The sequence below is a fragment of the Arachis hypogaea genome, chromosome 15 (genome assembly GCF_003086295.3).
Source record: "Arachis hypogaea cultivar Tifrunner chromosome 15, arahy.Tifrunner.gnm2.J5K5, whole genome shotgun sequence".
Taxonomy (NCBI): Eukaryota; Viridiplantae; Streptophyta; class Magnoliopsida; order Fabales; family Fabaceae; genus Arachis; species Arachis hypogaea.
Genome location: NC_092050.1, coordinates 8,322,198 through 8,341,276, shown reverse-complemented (window position 1 = coordinate 8,341,276; position 19,079 = coordinate 8,322,198). Strand labels below are relative to the sequence as shown.

The 19,079-nt window shown below is 35.2% G+C and overlaps 1 protein-coding gene and 1 non-coding gene across 2 annotated transcripts; both read right to left on the bottom strand.

Moving 5' to 3' along the window:
• Window positions 1-513: 513 nt before the first annotated feature.
• Window positions 514-621, bottom strand: LOC112752572 (small nucleolar RNA R71). Its single transcript, XR_003177003.1, has one exon. It is a non-coding gene; the product is annotated as a small nucleolar RNA R71 (small nucleolar RNA).
• A 10,890-nt stretch (window positions 622-11,511) lies between these two features.
• On the bottom strand, window positions 11,512-17,821 carry LOC112748608 (uncharacterized). The gene is made up of 6 exons (XM_025796835.3): window positions 17,740-17,821; window positions 13,797-15,550; window positions 13,655-13,705; window positions 12,944-13,039; window positions 12,130-12,267; window positions 11,512-11,686 (listed from the first exon to the last, which is right to left on the bottom strand). Exons 2-6 carry the CDS (start codon window positions 15,495-15,497, stop codon window positions 11,522-11,524), a joined length of 2,151 nt encoding a protein of 716 aa, XP_025652620.1. The 5' UTR covers window positions 15,498-15,550; window positions 17,740-17,821; the 3' UTR covers window positions 11,512-11,521.
• Between the last annotated feature and the right edge of the window lie 1,258 nt (window positions 17,822-19,079).

Sequence of the window (19,079 nt, the reverse complement as noted above, 5' to 3'; positions counted from 1 at the left end):
AAGAACATTCTTGTTGAGGCTGATCCTGAACCTGAAAGGACTCTGAAGAGGAAACTAAGGGAAGCTAAAGCACAACTCTCTGGAGAAAATCTGATAGAAATTTTCGAAAAAGAAGGAGACATGGCCGAAAATAATAACAATGCAAGGAAGATGCTTGGTGACTTTACTGCACCAAATTCCAATTTACATGGAAGAAGCATCTCAATTCCTGCCATTAGAGCAAATAACTTTGAGCTTAAACCTCAATTAGTTTCTCTGATGCAACAGAACTGCAAGTTTCATGGACTTCCATCTGAAGATCCTTTTCAGTTCTTAACTGAATTCTTGCAGATCTGTGATACTGTTAAGACCAATGGGGTTGATCCTGAGGTCTACAGGCTTATGCTTTTCCCGTTTGCTGTAAGAGACAAAGCTAGAGTATGGTTGGAATCTCAACCTAAAGACAGCCTGAACTCTTGGGATAAGCTGGTCACGGCTTTCTTAGCCAAGTTCTTTCCTCCTCAAAAGCTTAGCAAGCTTAGAGTGGATGTTCAAACCTTCAGACAGAAAGAAGGAGAATCCCTCTATGAAGCTTGGGAGAGATACAAGAAACTGACCAAAAAGTGTCCTTCTGACATGCTTTCAGAATGGACCATCCTGGATATATTCTATGATGGTCTGTCTGAGTTATCAAAGATGTCACTGGACCATTCTGCAGGTGGATCCATCCACCTAAAGAAAACGCCTGCAGAAGCTCAAGAATTCATTGACATAGTTGCAAATAACCATTTTATGTACACTTCTGAAAGGAATCCTGTGAGTAATGGGACGCCTATGAGGAAGGGAGTTCTTGAAATTGATACTCTGAATGCCATATTGGCTCAGAATAAAATATTGACTCAGCAAGTCAATATGATTTCTCAGAGTCTGAATGGATTGAAGGAATCATCCAACAGTACTAAAGAGGCCTCTTCTGAAGAAGAAGCTTATGATCCTAAGAACCCTGCAATAGCAGAGGTGAATTACATGGGTGAACCCTATGAAAACACCTATAACCCCTCATGGAGAAATCATCCAAATTCCTCATGGAAGGATCAACAAAAGCCTCAACAAGGCTTTAATAATGGTGGAAGAAACAGGTTTAGCAATAGCAAACCTTTTCCATCATCCACTCAGCAAAAGACAGAGAGTTCTGAGCAGAATCCATCTAGCTTAGCAAACATAGTTTCTAATCTATCTAAGGCCACTTTAAGTTTCATGAATGAAACAAGGTCCTCCATTAGAAATTTGGAGGTACAAGTGGGCCAGCTGAGTAAAAGAGTCACTGAAATCCTTCCTAGTACTCTCCCAAGCAATACAGAAGAGAATCCAAAAAGAGAGTGCAAGGCCATTGATTTAACCATCATGGCCGAACCTACAAGGGAGGGAGAGGACGTGAATCCCAGTGAGGAAGACCTCCTGGGACGTCTAGTGATCAACAAGGAGTTTTCCTCTAAGGAACCAAAGGAATCTGAGGCTCATCTAGAGACCATAGAGATTCCATTGAACCTCCTTATGCCATTCATGAGCTCTGATGAGTATTCTTCTTCTGAAGAGAATGAAGATGTCACTGAAGAGCAAGTTGCCAAGTACCTTGGTGCAATCATGAAGCTGAATGCCAAATTATTTGGTAATGAGACTTGGGAAGATGAACTCCCCTTGCTCATCAATGAACTAAGTGATCTGGATCAACTGAGATTGCCTCAGAAGAAACAGGATCCTGGAAAGTTCTTAATACCTTGTACCATAGGCACCATGACCTTTGAGAAGGCTCTATGTGACCTTGGATCAGGGATAAACCTAATGCCACTCTCTGTAATGGAGAAACTTGGGATCTTTGAGGTGCAAGCTGCTAGAATCTCATTAGAGATGGCAGACAACTCAAGAAAACAAGCTTATGGACAAGTAGAGGACGTGCTAGTAAAGGTTGAAGGCCTTTACATCCCTGCTGATTTCATAATCCTGGATATTGGGAAGGATGAGAATGAATCCATCATCCTTGGAAGACCTTTCCTAGTCATAGCAAGAGTTGTGATTGATGTGGACAGAGGAGAATTGAACCTTCAACTGAATGAGGACAACCTTGTGTTTAAAACTCAAGGATCTCCTTCTGTAACCATGGAGAGGAAGCATGAAAAGCTTCTCTCACTGCAGAGTCAACCAAAGCCCCCAAAGTCAAGCTCTAAGTTTGGTGTTGAACCCCCACATTCAAACTCTAAGTTTGGTGTTGGGAGGTTCCAACAATGCTCTGAACGTCTGTGAGGCTCCATGAAAGCTCACTGTCAAGCTATTGACATTAAAGAAGCGCTTGTTGGGAGGCAACCCAATGTTATCTAATTATATTTATTTATTTTCCATTGTTATTTTATGTGTTCTTTAGGTTGATGATCATGTGAAGTCACAAAAACTACTGAAAAATCAAAAACAGAATGAAAAATAGAATGAAAAATAGCACACCCTGGAGGAGAACAGTCTGGCGTTTAAACGCCAGAAACAAGCATCTGTCTGGCGTTTAACGCCAGAAACAAGCACCAAGCTGGCGTTTAATGCCAGAACCAAGCATCTACCTGGCGTTAAACGCTAGAACAGAACATGGAAGTGGCGTTTAACGCCAGAAACAGGCAGCAGTCTGGCGTTAAACGCCAGGATTGCATGTATAGGGCATTTTACACGTCTAAAAGGTGCAGGGATGAAAAACCCTTGACACCTCAGGATCTGTGGATCCCACAAAATCACCACAGGATCTGTGGACCCCACAGGATTTCCTCAGGATCTGTGGACCCACAGGACCCCCACTTTTCCTTCTCTCCTCTTCACACCTTTTCATAACTCTCTTCCCCAAATACCCTTCACCAATCAACTCAATCACTCTTCTCCATCACCTCTTCACCACTCACATCCATCGTCTCTTCCCCATAAACCCCACTTATTATTTTCAATTGCTTACCTACCTTGCATGCTATGTGTTTGTGAAAACGCCTGTATGGCATTGTGCACTATTTTTGGATTTCTTTTTACTCTAAATGCCTGCTTTTCACAAAACTCTTTTTTTATATTTTATTAATTTAATATAATTGTTATTACAAACAGATTGTTAGTTTGAACTCTGTGGTAATTTAACATGGACATTGAATGCTTGATCTATACTACTCATGCCTTTGCCTGCATGCCAATAAACACCTTGCATTTAATTGTCACCCTATGCACTTACTATATTCCTCATGACAGTTTTTCACATGCAGTCATGACCATGTGTTAACTTCATTCATCTTTAATGTGCATTGATTACCACCCATACCATCCTCTTCCTTGCTCTACCCCTTGACATTTTGACATACTTTCTCTTTTCTCCCTTTCAGGATGGCCACCAAGAAAGGCAAGGAGAAAGCTGCTCCTAAATCAACAGCAAGGAGAGGAACAAAACGAGCACTAGTGGCAAAGCCTTCTTCAACTGCAGTTAAACCCTCAACAAAAAGAATTAAGAGGATTATAAAGGTTGATGATAAAGAGAAAGCCTTCCTGGCAAAGGACACTGCGCGATTTATCAATCGCTACTGTGAGCAGATGTTCCCCATCCTGGCAGAAAGGAGTTACAACAACGAACACCTTTTTATCCTCCCAAACCATATTGCTGAATTTGTTGAGCCACAAATTACACGAAGACAATGGGGTTTCCTCCAGAGACAGCCACGGCAGGTTAATCTTTCTTGGGTAGTAGAGTTCTACTCCAATTTCCACTTGCCAACTCTGCAGTCTGTCTATGTCCGATAGAAGCAAGTCCCCATTACAGAAGAGGCCATTCAACGAGCTCTAGATCTTCCCCCTACTCCAGAAGGACTGGACGCATTTCAAGAAGCCGCACTCAAGCGCCAGATGTACCAATTTGACTGGGACGCTATTCTCAGAGTTATCGCCCTACCTGGCAGCAGATGGATCTACGGGTACCATCGTTCCCGTCCTAAGGGAATATCGGCTTCCGCACTTACCTTGGAGGCTCGAGTATGGGCACAGATTATGTCCCATTACATCTTTCCGAGCACCCATGAGTCCTCCTTCACTGCAGACATGGCCGTTCTACTATGGTGCATCCTTACAGACCAGCCTCTGAACCTACCAAGACACATCCGGAGTGCTATGGGACACGTACAAATTGCGGGCAACTTACCTTTTTCCGTCCTGGTCTCAGATCTTGTCTCAGCAACCGGAGTCTCCTACAGAGCTGGGGACACCAAAGCCATGCTTCCACGGGAAGATCAGTATGTCCCTAACGGGAATATATCAAACCTTCAGCAGCCACTATAAGCCAGCCTACTGAACCGGCTGAAGAGATTCCCCCTTCCACACCACAAGCACCTACCACCAATCAACTGCTCCATTAAATACTTGAAAGGTTGGATCGGCATGAACACAAAGCAAAGCTAAGAGAGCACCGTAACAAGCGTCGATTCACATACCTCAAGGAGCTACTTAAGGGAAAATACAGAGACTCAGACACCCCGGACTCCACTTCCTTTACCAGCACTGGGAGCCATGATGGTCCCGACTGTGGAGATACTGCTACCAGCCCACCTTTGTTCCTGACAGATAGCACCGAGGACGGTGCAAAGCCTTAAGTGTGGGGAGATTGGTCAGTACCTGACTTTCGGAGGCAATTTCTCTTCCCTAACACCAATAAAATAGGATATTTAGTTAGTTTTTCTTTTGTAGAATAGGATAAATTGCATAGTTGCATGCATGTTCTACTTGATTGAAAAGACAATAAGTTTCTTCTAAGACCCTATTTTTAGAACAAAATTTCACTAATTTTAATTTAAACTTTTGTGTTAAATTTGCTTGAAGTTGTATTTGAAACATGGTTTTTGAGCTAAAGAACACACAACCTGTGAGACTTTGAGCCTTTATACATGGTTACATTATTTAACCATAATTATTTTATTCTTGTGTGTTTACTTCTCTATGATTGTAATTTATATTTTGTTTCATCCTATATGTCCAATGTTTAATATATTTATATGCTTGCATATGATTGAGGCCATTATTTGTTTAGCTCACTTATCCAAATTAAGCCTACCCTTCCAATTATCTTTGTTAGCCACTTTGAGCCTTTAAATCCCATTTGTTCTTTATTTTACCACATTACTAGCCTTAAGCGGAAAAACAATTATATATCCCAATTGAATCTTTGGTTAGCTTAAGATAGAATTGTGTGTTAATTAAGTATGGGAAAATTGTGGGAACAAAAGATAATAAGGGAATGTGCCATGATGATATAATGGGAATTTAGGTACCTGCTCATGTGAAACTATAAGAATTAAACATCTATGTGCATTGATAAGCTATGTTTATTTTTATATTTATGTTCAAAAAAAATCCAAAAATATTCAATAATTAATTAAGGGGACAAAATTACCCCAATGTTAAGTTAAGAATTCAAAGATCAATGCATGTATGATAAAATTAAAATAAAAGTTGATACATGAGTAAGAAATATGAAAGATAAATTTTGGGTAGCTAGGTATGAGATTTAAGTTATATAAAATGTACATATGTGTGGGTTAAAGCTTAGGATAATTAAAGATTCAATTTATAAAGCTTACTTAACCATATATGTATCCTTACCCTTACCTTGGCCCCATTACAACCTTGAAAAGACCTCATGATGTTTGCATTGGTATATTAAATGTTGTTGATTGGTTAGGTGAAGAACAAAAATTAGAAAGGATGATTGGAGAAAGATAGAGTGATTACCCTATACACTAGAGAGATTAGAGCATACATACATCATCAGTGAAGGGTTCAATGCTTAAATTCTATGCTCCCTGCTTTCATGAGCTACCTTCTTGCATTTTTATCTGTTCTTACTGTATAAGAATTGAATTAGTGGAATTTGATTTGTGATTGTCTTGAAGAGCTTATTTACTTTTAACCAGGTAGACAAAAATCATATAGTTGCATTCACATATATAGGTTGCATTGCATTGCATGAGTTTTACATGTTCCCATTCATTTATTTTATCTCCTTCAACTAAGCATGAGAATATGCTAATATCTAAGTGTGGGGAGGTTGATAAACCACTATTTTATGGTTTATATTGTCTTTAATTGTGTGGTTTTATCAAATCTTTACCCACTTATTCATTAAATAAGCATGCATTTATAATTCCTTCCTAAAAATACTTTATGGTTGAAAACTTACTTTCTAGAGACTTTTAATTCTATATTTTAATTCTCCTTTATTCCATTCGATGCCGTGATCTGTGTGTTAAGTATTTCAGGCTTTATAGGGCATGAATGATTTGGAGATTAGAAAGGAAGCTTGCAAAAATGGAAGGAACACAAGAAATTAAGGAGATAACCAACGAGAAGTGACGCGGGCGCATGGCTCACGCGACCGCGCGACATAGAGGAAATTGCAGTGACGCGGACGCATGGCTCACGCGACCGCGCGGATTGGAAACTGCATAAGTGACGCGAAGGCGTGGACGACGCACACGCGTGGCAAGGCAAAATGCTAGATGACGCGAACGCCTGGATGACGCGATCGCGTGACATGCGCGATCTGTAGAATCTGCAGAATTTGCTGGGGGTGATTTTGGGCCCTGTTTTGACCCAGTTTTTGGCCCAGAAAAGTAAATTAGAGCCAGGGAACATACAAAGACCAAGGAGAACATTCATTCCATCTAGTTTTAGTTCTTAGATCTGATTTTACTCCTCCTCTATGTTTTCTCTCTACACATTGATAGTTTTTAGGATTTTGATTTTATTGCTTTTGGATTGGGATATTGAGAAGAGTTATTACCTCCGTCAAGACTTCGTCATTCTAGTTTGTTTCATTATCTGTCACTTACTTTTCCATGTCCTTTATTTATTCAGAATTACTATTGGATTATTTTAGAATTTATTAATATAAGAATTACTTTTATTTTTAATTGATCATTTTAATTACTATTTATCATGTCTTTCTTTATTTCCCTTTCTTATGTTGTGAAGTTTACATTCATAATGAGCGAGTAGTTCCATAACTTGATGGGGAGTTGATTGAAAGGATGACCTTGAGTTGGAATGCTCAAGAGAAAAATTGTAATTGGGTTCATCGTTGGATTGCCCTCTAGCCACTGACACTAATCCTTTCCCTTGGAAAGGATTGGAACTTGTGAATAGAAATAGCTTTCCAACTTGCTTGACTTTCCTCTACCTAGTAAGGGATAACTAAGCAGAACAACTTCAATTATCAATTAATCTTGAGAGTACTCCAACAAGAATAGGGCTTCCAACTAATCTACTCCCAGTCAAGGTTTTTATTAAAATTACATAATTTCTCTGATTTAATTTCCTATTTATCAACTCAAACTATTTTTAGAAAACATCTGATTAATAAAATAGCACACCTTTCTGTAACTCGTTGGGAGACGACCTGGGATTCATACTCCCAGTATTTTAATTTTAATTTGTGACAACCCTTTTTAAATTGATAAACAGATTTTCGGTTGGTTAAAACTGTAATTGCAACGTATCTCTTATAACAATTTCTTGACTCGCCAATTTTCGCCACGTCAGACGCCTACGCGTCAGCCACGCATACGCATGGTTGCTTTTGTGTCCCAGGCACAAAACTGGCACAAAACAGGCACAACTCTTGGGAATTTTGGCTGGGCAACCATTTTAGCACATCGACGCGTGCGCGTCGGCCACGCATACGCGTGGATGTGCGTTCTGCTAAAAATTTTACTAAGTTAAAAAGCCGTAGAATTTACAGTTTCACATCCCACTCTTCCGACGGACATAACTTCATCGTTTTAAAACGTTTTTTGCCCGTTCTTGAATGGCATAACTACTCCGGATCCAATTTATTTCTAAATAAATTTGGCACAAAACAGGGATCCAGAGTGCAAGTTACGCTCCATCAAAGTATGCCCAAAAACCACATTTTCATACAAAACCACAAAGTGCCTTTTCAAAACATCCCAATTCCAACCCTTTTCAAAATCAAGGAAAGTATACCAAAAATCAACTCAAGCCTCTTCAACTCATACATTAGCATATTTATCACATTACAAGCTAACATCCCACCATTTTATCCCATCTCAATTAAATAGCCCAATATCAAATACATTAACATGTCATAAATCCTTCCTCATCAAACTTTCCAATAACACCATTACCAATCAGCCAACATTACATATAATTACTACCATGCTTACTCTCAACGTGGTTCCACCCATAATCCAACCTCAAATATTCATTGATCATATATCAAACATGCATATCTCTCATGCATCACATCATCAATCATCAATATTCATAATCACATATATGACCACACAATTAATTTCAACCATTCAACAATATCAACCATTCAGTCCTATCTTAGGGCCTCTAGCCTAAGTTTTCACACCATATTACATTTTAGATACAGAAAACCGAGATCATACCTTAGCCGATTTTTTCCGCTCAATTGGAGCACTTCCAAATTACTTTTCCATAAGCTCTCAAGGTCTCAACACCTCCAAGAACAGATTTTTGACACACCAAAGTCCTTTTCCAAGCTTTTCAAAATCTCAATCAAGCTCCAATATTCACATACACACTACCTAAGCCATAATTATCACATCCAATACAACAACTCAATACCCAAACATCATGGAACAAAAAATTACACTAAGGTTGAGAGTCTTACCACACCCAAGGTTCAAGGAGACAAGATTAATCTTCTCCTTCAAAAGAGTTGGGTCCTATAACATAAAAGAGCCCAAAATATCAACACTTTTCTCCAAATTTGAAATTAAGGGATGAAGAAATGAAATCAAATCATAGCTTACCTCAAGAATAAAGTAGTGGGTTTTGTAGAGCTCTTCACGGTGAATGCGTGGCCGCAAATGGTGCAGCAATCGGAGCTCTAGATCAAAAGTTATGGTGATTTGAAGATCAACCAAGGGTTAGAACTTGAGAGAGTATTCTTCCCCCATTCTCATACCATTTCAGCGTGTTTAGTGTGTAGAGAGGAGAGAGAGTGCTGAAAATTAGGGTTTTAGGTTTAGTTATGTTGGGCAAGGGCCCAATATAGGTCCGGTTGGCCTGGTTTGGCCCGTTCGGTTCAATCTTGGTCTGATTTCTATAAAATTGGTATCGAAATTCTCGTCTCAATCTCCCCTATCATATTAAGCCAGAAAAATCATATTTTTAGCTTTTCAGAATAAATTCTCATTTATGGACTAATTAGTCATTAATTAATCGGGTTTTACACTGTGATACTGATACAGGATTATGCTATATTTATTACTATGCTATACTTATTTTAATTTGTCCTATGATGTGTTAATTATTTTGTGAGTCACCTTTACTATGACATATTTCTTGCAAAAATCATAAGCTTTGTCCAGGTAAGCCATGATTAAGGGGGAGAGAATTGCTAACATTAAGGGGGAGTATTGCACTTCGGATGGACATCAAAGGGAAGTTCCCTTAACCCATTTCAATTAATTTTAAATTCTACTATTCCCTTTTATCATGTTTGTCATCAATGGGAAGATTGTTAAGTCTAAATTAATTTTGGGTATTATAAATGATGAGAAAATTTCTTTGGGTTGAAAGCCCAATATTGTTTATTGTATGTTTTATTGTGGCAGGCCCAAATGTCCAAGTTCATGTTGCTTCAGCCCAAGACCAGCTTATGTTTCAGCAATGTAAAAGAGCCAAAACTCCTCCTTGTGGCACCGTTCAGCAATTATATGGTTATGCATTTGCTAAAAGCAATAAGAGGACAGCTGGAAAAAGAAAAGGACAAGTGTTGTTCAAATAAAGTAAGAAAGACAGTTGGTACACTTCCACCACTCCAAGGACAAACAGTAAAGCAATTTTAGTAATGGGAGAGCAAAACACAAACTTCTAAGCAGCAGAGGTAGTGGTGCAGCTCCTCGTATAGCAGAGATAATAAAGTAGAAGGAAAAAAGAATTCATGCCAAAGATGAAAGCAAATTCAAGGACCACAGAGGTAGTGGACGAGCTCCTCATCCAGCAGAGGTAGTGGAGCATGATGAAGAAGGACTACATGCTAGCTGTGACAGCTCCAACGGGCAACAAGGACAAGCAAAAGGAAGAGGCAAAAGATGAAGGCAAGCTGAAGATATATAAGAAACTTCATTCCATCATTTAACACAAGAAAAAGAGAGCACACATTCAGAGCACCATCTCAAACATTGAGCTGAAATCTTTTTCTTCTACTCAAGCTTAATTTCTAATTCTTTTGTTATGGCTGTCTTGTGTCATTTTCTGTATTGAGAAAAGACTAATCTTGTGAGGTTGAAAAGCCAAGAGAGAAAAGGCAAGAGTGATGCAAAAGAGCCACTGAATTCTGATGTAATTTGGTTTTTGAACTAGGATTAGTTCCCCTTGCCAAGTTGGGTTAGCACTTGGTGAAGTTGAATCTGTTAGATTTATCTTCCTAGTTGGAACAGCACTATGGGAAGCTAAGCTTTGGTGAAGAAAGCTTAGGATAGATACTAGTTGAATTAGGGAGTAATTCAATAGTATTGGTGAATGTAATCTGTGAATTTTAGTAAAAATTCCACCATGGTTTGTGGTGGAGACTGAACGTAGGATTCATTGCACAAAGAATCCGAACCAGGATACATGCTGGCTTATTTCTCTTCTTTCCTACTCTTTACTTGTTCTGCACAACATGAGATAAAATGAAATAATCACCTGCAACTCGAGCTTCTGCTGAACAGAGTTTAAAACTAAAAGTTTAAGCCAACTTGATTCAACTCCCTTCTCAAGTTCAACTCGAACCATCACTATTTTTTAGAAATACTAAAGAAATTTAAATTTTGTATTTTTCGAGACTGAAATTTTAGTTCCAATATCTAATTACCAAACACAATATTCAATTTCAATTTCTCAATCTCAGTCCCAATTTCAAAAAACAAACGCAGCCTAAAAGACAACCAACCTATAACTCAAGCCACACCAGTTCTAAAGGCCTCAAAATAACAATCTTAACAATGCAAATTGAAAAACTATATATTAGTTCCTCAGACATGATCTAATACATACTTAAGACTCCTGCACATCACATTACCATACTTTATCCCAAAGACTCTTTTAATTTGAGTGGTAGAGTCCTTTTGTAGGAACCACCGCGTCGATCAAGGAAGCTGCTGCGACGAACTGAGTTCACCCCGGCTCATTCTAACACCCTGATTATATATATTCAACAATGCATAAACGACATATAATATAATAGTCAAAGGAGGCAGCGTTATAAACTTATAATTGTGAAAATAAGTAACGGGAGCATTATTAGTCGAATGGCGTTTCAAATTTAGCAATATTGTCAACCAAAGTGTTTAACCAAAGCATCCAATCCTTGAAAAACAAAACCAATGGCTAAAGGCACAATGTACGGCATCAAGCATAAGGTAGACCAGACAACAACATGAAAAATAAAACAAAGTTTCTAGCACATGGCCATTTTATTCAAAATGAGTCCAACAAACATTTCTGATCACTCATCATCGTCCTCGTCGTCCTCCAAGTCTATGATGGTGAGAGCCATTTTCTTGCAGATTGGGCATCTGTTCTTGATGAGCAACCACTGCCTGATGCAAGATAGGTGATATCTGTGCGCACAATCCAATCTCCCAAGCTCTTCACCGTGAACATAGTCCTCCTGAAAATGGTTACGCAAATTCTATGTTAAATAGCAATAAATCAAGAGGTAGATACTAGATATATAGATCACAGATACCCACTTTGCACATATAATTGTAAAAATTATTTTTATTTTGGGGGAGACAAATAATAATTAGTTGCTTTCTGTTAAAATTACTTTTGAAAAAATTATGAAACATAAATCAATTTATTTTAAAATTAAATATTTTTAATATAGATTTTGTATTTAACATATATTTATACTTATAAAAGATTTATTCAATGAGTGAGCTTTTGTAAATTAAAGAATGTAACGTAGTTGGTGTCACTCTCGTTTGATGAAAATGTTTGATAACAAACAAAAAAATTAACTAAAACCAGTTATAACTTACTTTATTTAGCATTTATTAATTGTTACAATAATTAATAAATGATAAATAAGATAAGTTCAGACCGGCTCACCTGACATATGCCGCATGCATCAATGTTCTGAGGCTGCCCACCAACAGTTCGGAAAATTTCCCGTCCAATACATACTGCAACCTCAGTTTCCGTCAGTCCTAAATCGGGGTTGGTCACTCGCTGCCCGTCTCCCAGATACTGCAAATTCAATGTTTTCATCATCATAATAAGCAAATGATATAATTTATTTTATAACTATATATATAGCCAAATATAAAGTCATTTTAGGGTTTCAATCACCATACTAAAGCGGTTTTTACAATTCTTATCCATGAGAAGACGTTGTTGTTCAACACTAATTAAGAAAAATACAAGAAACTTTTATTGAATGAAAATCGAAAAACTACCTCTAGTCAAAATCAAGTACTCATGTTAACTTCCGAAACCCCAATTCTTCATTCATATACATACTCATAAGTTCAAGTATCCTTCTACGATTTTTTTGTTCTTTATGGTCTAACATTATGACAATGTGGATTTAGATAATCAAACAATAATTTCTAATAAGTCATTAAAAGTAATAGTGATTTTAAGCAAAAATGGATTTGGCCTACTTCTAAGTTTGTTAACCTAATACTATATGATCTTTCAAATATATTGTATGTTAATAATATTAAATGTAATAGTAATTTTATCAATACTATCTAAACGAAATCTATCACATCATAAAAGCTTACAAATAAAGATAGCAATTCATTTGATGACTAAGTTATTATCAAAATCATTTTTTGCAACGTCCTGCCAACAAGTAAAGATGTTTATTTTAAAATTACAAAAGCACGAACTAAGCTCAATTCATATATATAGCTTTCACCTCATAAAACTGCTGCGGCATATCCGCATCATCCTCCTCCTCCTCAATGTTGTCAAGCAAGTTCAGCACAATGGAGTAATCAAGAATTAAAAGTTCCTATATACAAGACACATACATTTGTAAATTAAATTAATGATAATATAGAGATTTAGAATTTTAAAAAATTAGTAGTTATTTATACAAAACTATCATCTTATAAAAATAATAGTTAAACATCTATACCAACAAATTAACAATAAATAAGTCAATTTTTTTAGCACACAGAAAAACTTACTCATGTATAATCTTTTTTTTTAATATACAATTTACTACCATCATCAATCAACCATCAAACTATCACGGATTTACTACTATCATCAATTAACCATCAAATTAAACTACCATTGTGGATCGCTAATAATCATTCTAAATTATAAATCTTAAATTTTATATTTTAAATTAATTTTATTTGATTTCACTTTCAAATATTATTTTTACTTATATTTTAGATATTTTTAATTTTTTTATATTTCTTTTTAATGTTTAATTAGTAGCTAATTTGTTGGTCAAAAAGTGTTGATTTTTCAATTTTCATAGTTAAAATATAAATGTGTTATATTAGTCTTACAAGTAAAATCGTTTAATAATTTCGAACGATTATCTCCACATAAAACATCTTCAATTGGTATGAATAGTCTTAATCATACATAAAACCCTAACTAACAAACGTACCTCCAGTCGGACGGAACCTCCATTACGCAAATGATCAATGGCAGTGCGGATCTGTTGTAAAGAGCAATTCAGTAAATGGCAAATAATAAATAGAGAGACTCATAGATTACTGAAACAACAGTATTAATTATTATATATGTACCTCTTGTCTAAGCCTTCTTGAATCATCAGCAAAATAAGTAGGCAAATTATAGATCTCAGCAATAGGAGAAGCTCGCAGTGCCCTGTGAGGAGTATTATCACGGGTAGAAGATTGTGACGTTCTCGTCAAGGCCTCGTCATGAGCGTTCAGCCTTCGAATCCATGCACGAGCAACGTTCGACAGCTGCTGAACTGCAGGAACAGCTCCAACGGTAGTACCTGCTGTATTATTCTGACCAGCGCCAGATCCAGAAGAAGGGGTACCGGCGTTTTGTACAAGGCTTTCGAGTAGCCGTGTTGAAGGAGACCCACCGGGGAATAAGCTTGATGATGATGAGTTTCCACGATTCTGAGTCACAGTGATTGTTCCCCTTCCAGCAGGAGAAGAAAAAGGATAGTTGTTTCTGGTGTTGTTAGATTCTCTATTACTTCCTCCAACTCGGTGAGTGAGAGACACAGGAATAGCCCTTGGCCTAATCACGGTGCTCCAAGGAAGAGGGGAAGGAGTCGAAGAAGAAGAAGAAGAACCGCCGTACGGATGATGATGATGATGATGATGAGGAAGATTCTCCATGTAATTGATTGAGGCTGGGCGGAATGGAGAAGTGTCAGCAGTGGAGAAAAATGGTTGATAGCCACGGTGGTATAACGGATTAAATGGCGTGTGCTGGTGGCCATGGTGGATTTGGTGGTGGTGGTGGCTACTATCAAAAACAGGTTGGGGGTAAATAAAGGAACCATCATCAAGTTGCAGAATACCAAGTGTTGTGTTATTATTGTTATTATTACTACTACTAGGAGGAGGAGGAGGAGGAGTAGCAGCAGTAGTAGTAGGTTGAAGGACTTGAAAGCTATCAGACTGAAGAGCTCTTTGCACATCAGAAATTGGCCACAAACTAGAAGGAATACGAACAACATTTTGGGGGTTGTTGTTGTTGTTGTTAGCAGTTTCATGGGGTTGTTCCCTGGAAGATGAAGAAAGATTACTATTGGCGGAAGCATGGAGAGCGCAAGTGGGAGAAGGGGTACAAGTGCAGGTATTAGATGATGATGAAATGCGCAGCGCCGCATTTTCATTTGCGGTGGGTCGCCGCTTGGGGGCTGCCATAGGTTGAGCAACAGATCCACCACCAGCACCACCGGCACTTGAGCTCTCACCCACCGTAAACTCTCGGCGAGCATAATCAGGGGCAGTTCTTTTGATCGGCATGATGCGCCTAGTAGAAGTATTGTTGAGAACGCTCATCAAGAGACCATCTCCACCTCCACCACCACCACCAGCGCTGCCACCGATGACATCCATAGTAGAAGAGCTGCCACCGCCATCACCGCCAAACTGGTGTAAGGATAAATCAAGTGACACACCATCTTGTTGGTTGTTGTTGTTGGCGGTGTTGATTCTCAAATTTCTTTGTAATGTTAAAAGATTTGAGGCATGTTGATTGGTTTGTTCGGTTGTTGGTAAAATTGAAGAGGAAGAATTAAGATTGACCTCTAACAATGATGATTCAAGATCTGGTTCTTCATCATTGATGTGGATTATTTCAACAGCAGGATTATTATTGTTAATTGGGAGCATGATAGAAGTCTCTCTGTTTTCCCTAGGGACAATAGCTGAGGAAGAAAAACTTTCAAAAAACAGTGTCGAATTATTATGACCACCAGTACCAGAAGTTGATGAAGGAGTAGTGAAAACCCTCATTCTCCCTTGTGCTGGGTTTCGCCTGTTCCCTTGACCCTGTTGATTATTATTTTCTGTGACGTATCACAAACCGAACACATCATATATTTTAGTTTAGAATTTTAAAGTAAGAGAATCAACCCTATATTTTTAACTAGACCCTTAACTGAAAAAAAACCCTAAAAAAAAACCTATAATCACTCCTCAACATCAAAATTAACATACTTATATACAAATTTAAATATCATATACAACATATATTTAAACAATAAATGTAAACAATATTATTAGCCACAAAAAAAATTAATTAATATTTCACTACAATAGATCTAGCAAAAGAAATGACAGAAGAACATATCTAAAAGACATAAACTTCAATAATAGCACAGAGTTTCAAAAATATATCTAAAAAGATACCAGCTTCAATAACAATAAAATAGCAATAATAACAACGCAAAACAAAGTAGAGGCACAATAGAAACTATGTAAAACAAGTGGTGGCAAGATAAAACAAAAAAAAAATCAAGGATTGAGCAAAAGAAAAGCAAAAAAATAACCTTACAGAAAAATAGAATAGAACAATGCGAGAATTGAAAAAGATTGAACAAGACTAATAATATATTGGGGGTATATGTGAGAGCTAAATACGATAAAAGTAAAGATTAAAATCGAGAGATGACTGAAAATAAAATGTAAAAAATTCTAAATGAGAGGATATTTATCTTTTTCTATTAATTTAATTTTAATTTTATGATAAAAAATTTTAAAAATAAAAAATATTAAAATTGTTGATATGAAAAGATTGTCTCTGAATTTTCATCGTAGAAAAATTGAAAATGAACAAATAGCATATATAAATCATAAAATCAAGAGTAATATGAGATATAGTAGACTACAGCTAGTATGGTGTATGTGTTACTTTGATGGTTGTTCATAGTTGTAAAGGTTGAATTAGTTCTCATTATCAAATATTTAAAGAAAGAGATGTTAAGACGGCACTTTATGTGATCGCTAACAAACCTGTATCAGGAACAAAAGTAATAATAAAAAGAAAACATTATTATTCAGAACAAACTCATGATAAAGATGTTATAAAAGTTTTATTTTAATTTGTGTCTTCTATTTTATATGTTAATTTATTAAATGAGCATAACATATCGTCTAATTGTGAATAAAAATAATATATTTATTAATATATTTAATTCATCATCTTAAAAAATTTATTAAAATTATTAAAATTAAAATCAGTCAAACTAAAATCAAAATTAATAATTCTACATCATTAATTTTATGTATGGTCAACGAAAAAAATATGATACACGATCAATATTAAAAGATGTTCAGATGTAATAATCTATAAATAAAAAATAAAAATAAATAAAAATACTAATGGGTTTGTAAATTATTAGATCAAAAAATATTTTTAAATAAATAAAATAAAATAAAATACTTTAAAAAATAATTTTAACATTATTTACTAAAATATATTTTTTAACAAAATTAGAATATTAAATAGAGTTATCTCGATTCAAAAAATTCGAGTTAACTTTTTCTTTTATTTTGGCATTTTTCAGCTGTCTTTCTTCCGATTTTATGCCGGAATCAGGGAAATCACCGCCAAATTTTAATTTAATTTGGACTCATCTCACCTGATTTTTGTACACTCTAATTATTATAAAATTTTCCTTATTTAATACATTTAACTTATCAAATTTTTTCTTTTACTTTTATACTTCAACTTGTATCTTCATTATTTTATTTTTGTTTTATTTTTATTGTAATTGAATCAAAATACATCAAATAGAATTCTAGTTAATTCATTAACACGACAAAATTTTAAGAGATTAAATTACAGGTTCACTCCATTACAATTTAAATTAGAGTTGGTCATTACAATTTTGCCCAAAATTAGGATAGGTTTACCTGTTTTTTTTATCCAAAATATATATGGGTATAAAAATAATATTAAAATAATTTGTTTTGAAAAATAATATTTTATTTTATTTTAAAAAATTTTCAAAAAATTGTGTCTTAAATGAAAAGTTAATCTATATTAATAAAGATGAAAAATACTGAAAAATTAAAAACACAAATAAAAAGTTGAGAACATATATATATATATATATAAAGAAAGAAGATAAAATTGAAAAACACTAATGAAAAAAATCGGCACCCATATATCTCACTATATTGAAATATATGTATGTCTGTTCATTATTTTTTACAAAGTAAAGAGATTACATGAAAGAGAATTAACATATACCGAGTAAGAGAATTGGTGGATAGCAAACCAGAAAATAAAAATGTCAGGAACTCTTTTGTCACTGTATCTTTCTTACTCTTCTAGTGTATCTATGTATGTATGAACAATGTGAGTCTAGTGAGAAGTCTAATTTATAGAGTGAATTATTGAAGCATATCCTCCACGTATGGCAAGTGGTTCTTCCTAATATTAATGATTAATAATATATAATAATTAAAAAAAATAAAATGCCTATTATGGTATCGTAGACTATGTAAATATTTAATTTATTATCTTAGATTCTAATGTAATATCTATTCTAGCACTAAATTCTTATTTTTGACTCATAAATTTAGTTAATTATTTTTGTATTAACATCATCTTTTTAAGCGAAAAAATATCAGGACTTATAATAGGAAACGGTAATAATTAGCTGCCAACGGATCGTTCACAAGATTACCAAAGCTCTCTTTACTGGTTGTCACATTTATGTCATAATTGACCTCATATTTTTTTTATCAATGTCATAGTAAATATTATTATTTTTAGTTAGTATTTAACCGGTAATAATTTATACTTATATTTATAGATATTTTTTACACAATAAATATATAATTTGTATTTATATTTATTAAAATTTTAGGTATATGAATTAATACGGTTTATACTTATATTTTTAAAATTTTGTATATATAAATTAACAAAATTTATTTGATAAAGATAATTTATATTTGTACTGATTAAAAATGACAAAAAATACTAAAAATTAATAACTCTCAAGAATATATTTTTTTTGGTTTTAAAGGGGAAATTTTCATGTTTCTTATTTTTCTAATATAGAATATGTTTTATAAAAATGACATGTATATGATAAACGATTATGTTATGTGTATATTTATACTTAAATATATTAGTGGCTGATTTTAGTGTACGAATAATGTTTTGTATGATAAAATAAGTAAAAACTCACATACAGTTAGAGATGATAAAAGAATCCGAACCCACGAATATCCACAGAGATTACCCGCGATGGAAAGAAAAATAATGGAGATCCACTAAATCCCCACAGGGACAGAGACTAGTCGTCCCCACGAATAAACGGGAATGGGGGCGGGAACTGAGATACCCACCCCATGGGAACCGACTAAATTTCCGCTAGAATGAAATTACTTAAATATCCTTTATTATATATATATATATATATATATATATATAAAAGTGTATGCTAATTTCTTTTTTTTCAGTTTTATTTAAAAATAAATTAATATTGTGCATAATATCTAAATTTACACCAATTAATTATTTAAATTTGTATCATTACAAGAATGGAGTATAGTACTATCACCAAATTATAATCGTCG

Bases quoted from the DNA above. Each gene is read 5' to 3' on its own strand.
- LOC112748608 (XM_025796835.3), bottom strand. From the start codon at position 15,497: ATGAGGGTTTTCACTACTCCTTCATCAACTTCTGGTACTGGTGGTCAT. The intron at 13,040-13,654 runs GTACGTTTGTTA...TCTTGTATATAG, and splicing joins GAGGTTCCGTCCGACTGGAG to GAACTTTTAATTCTTGATTA. The intron at 11,687-12,129 runs GTGAGCCGGTCT...AACCATTTTCAG, and splicing joins ATGCATGCGGCATATGTCAG to GAGGACTATGTTCACGGTGA.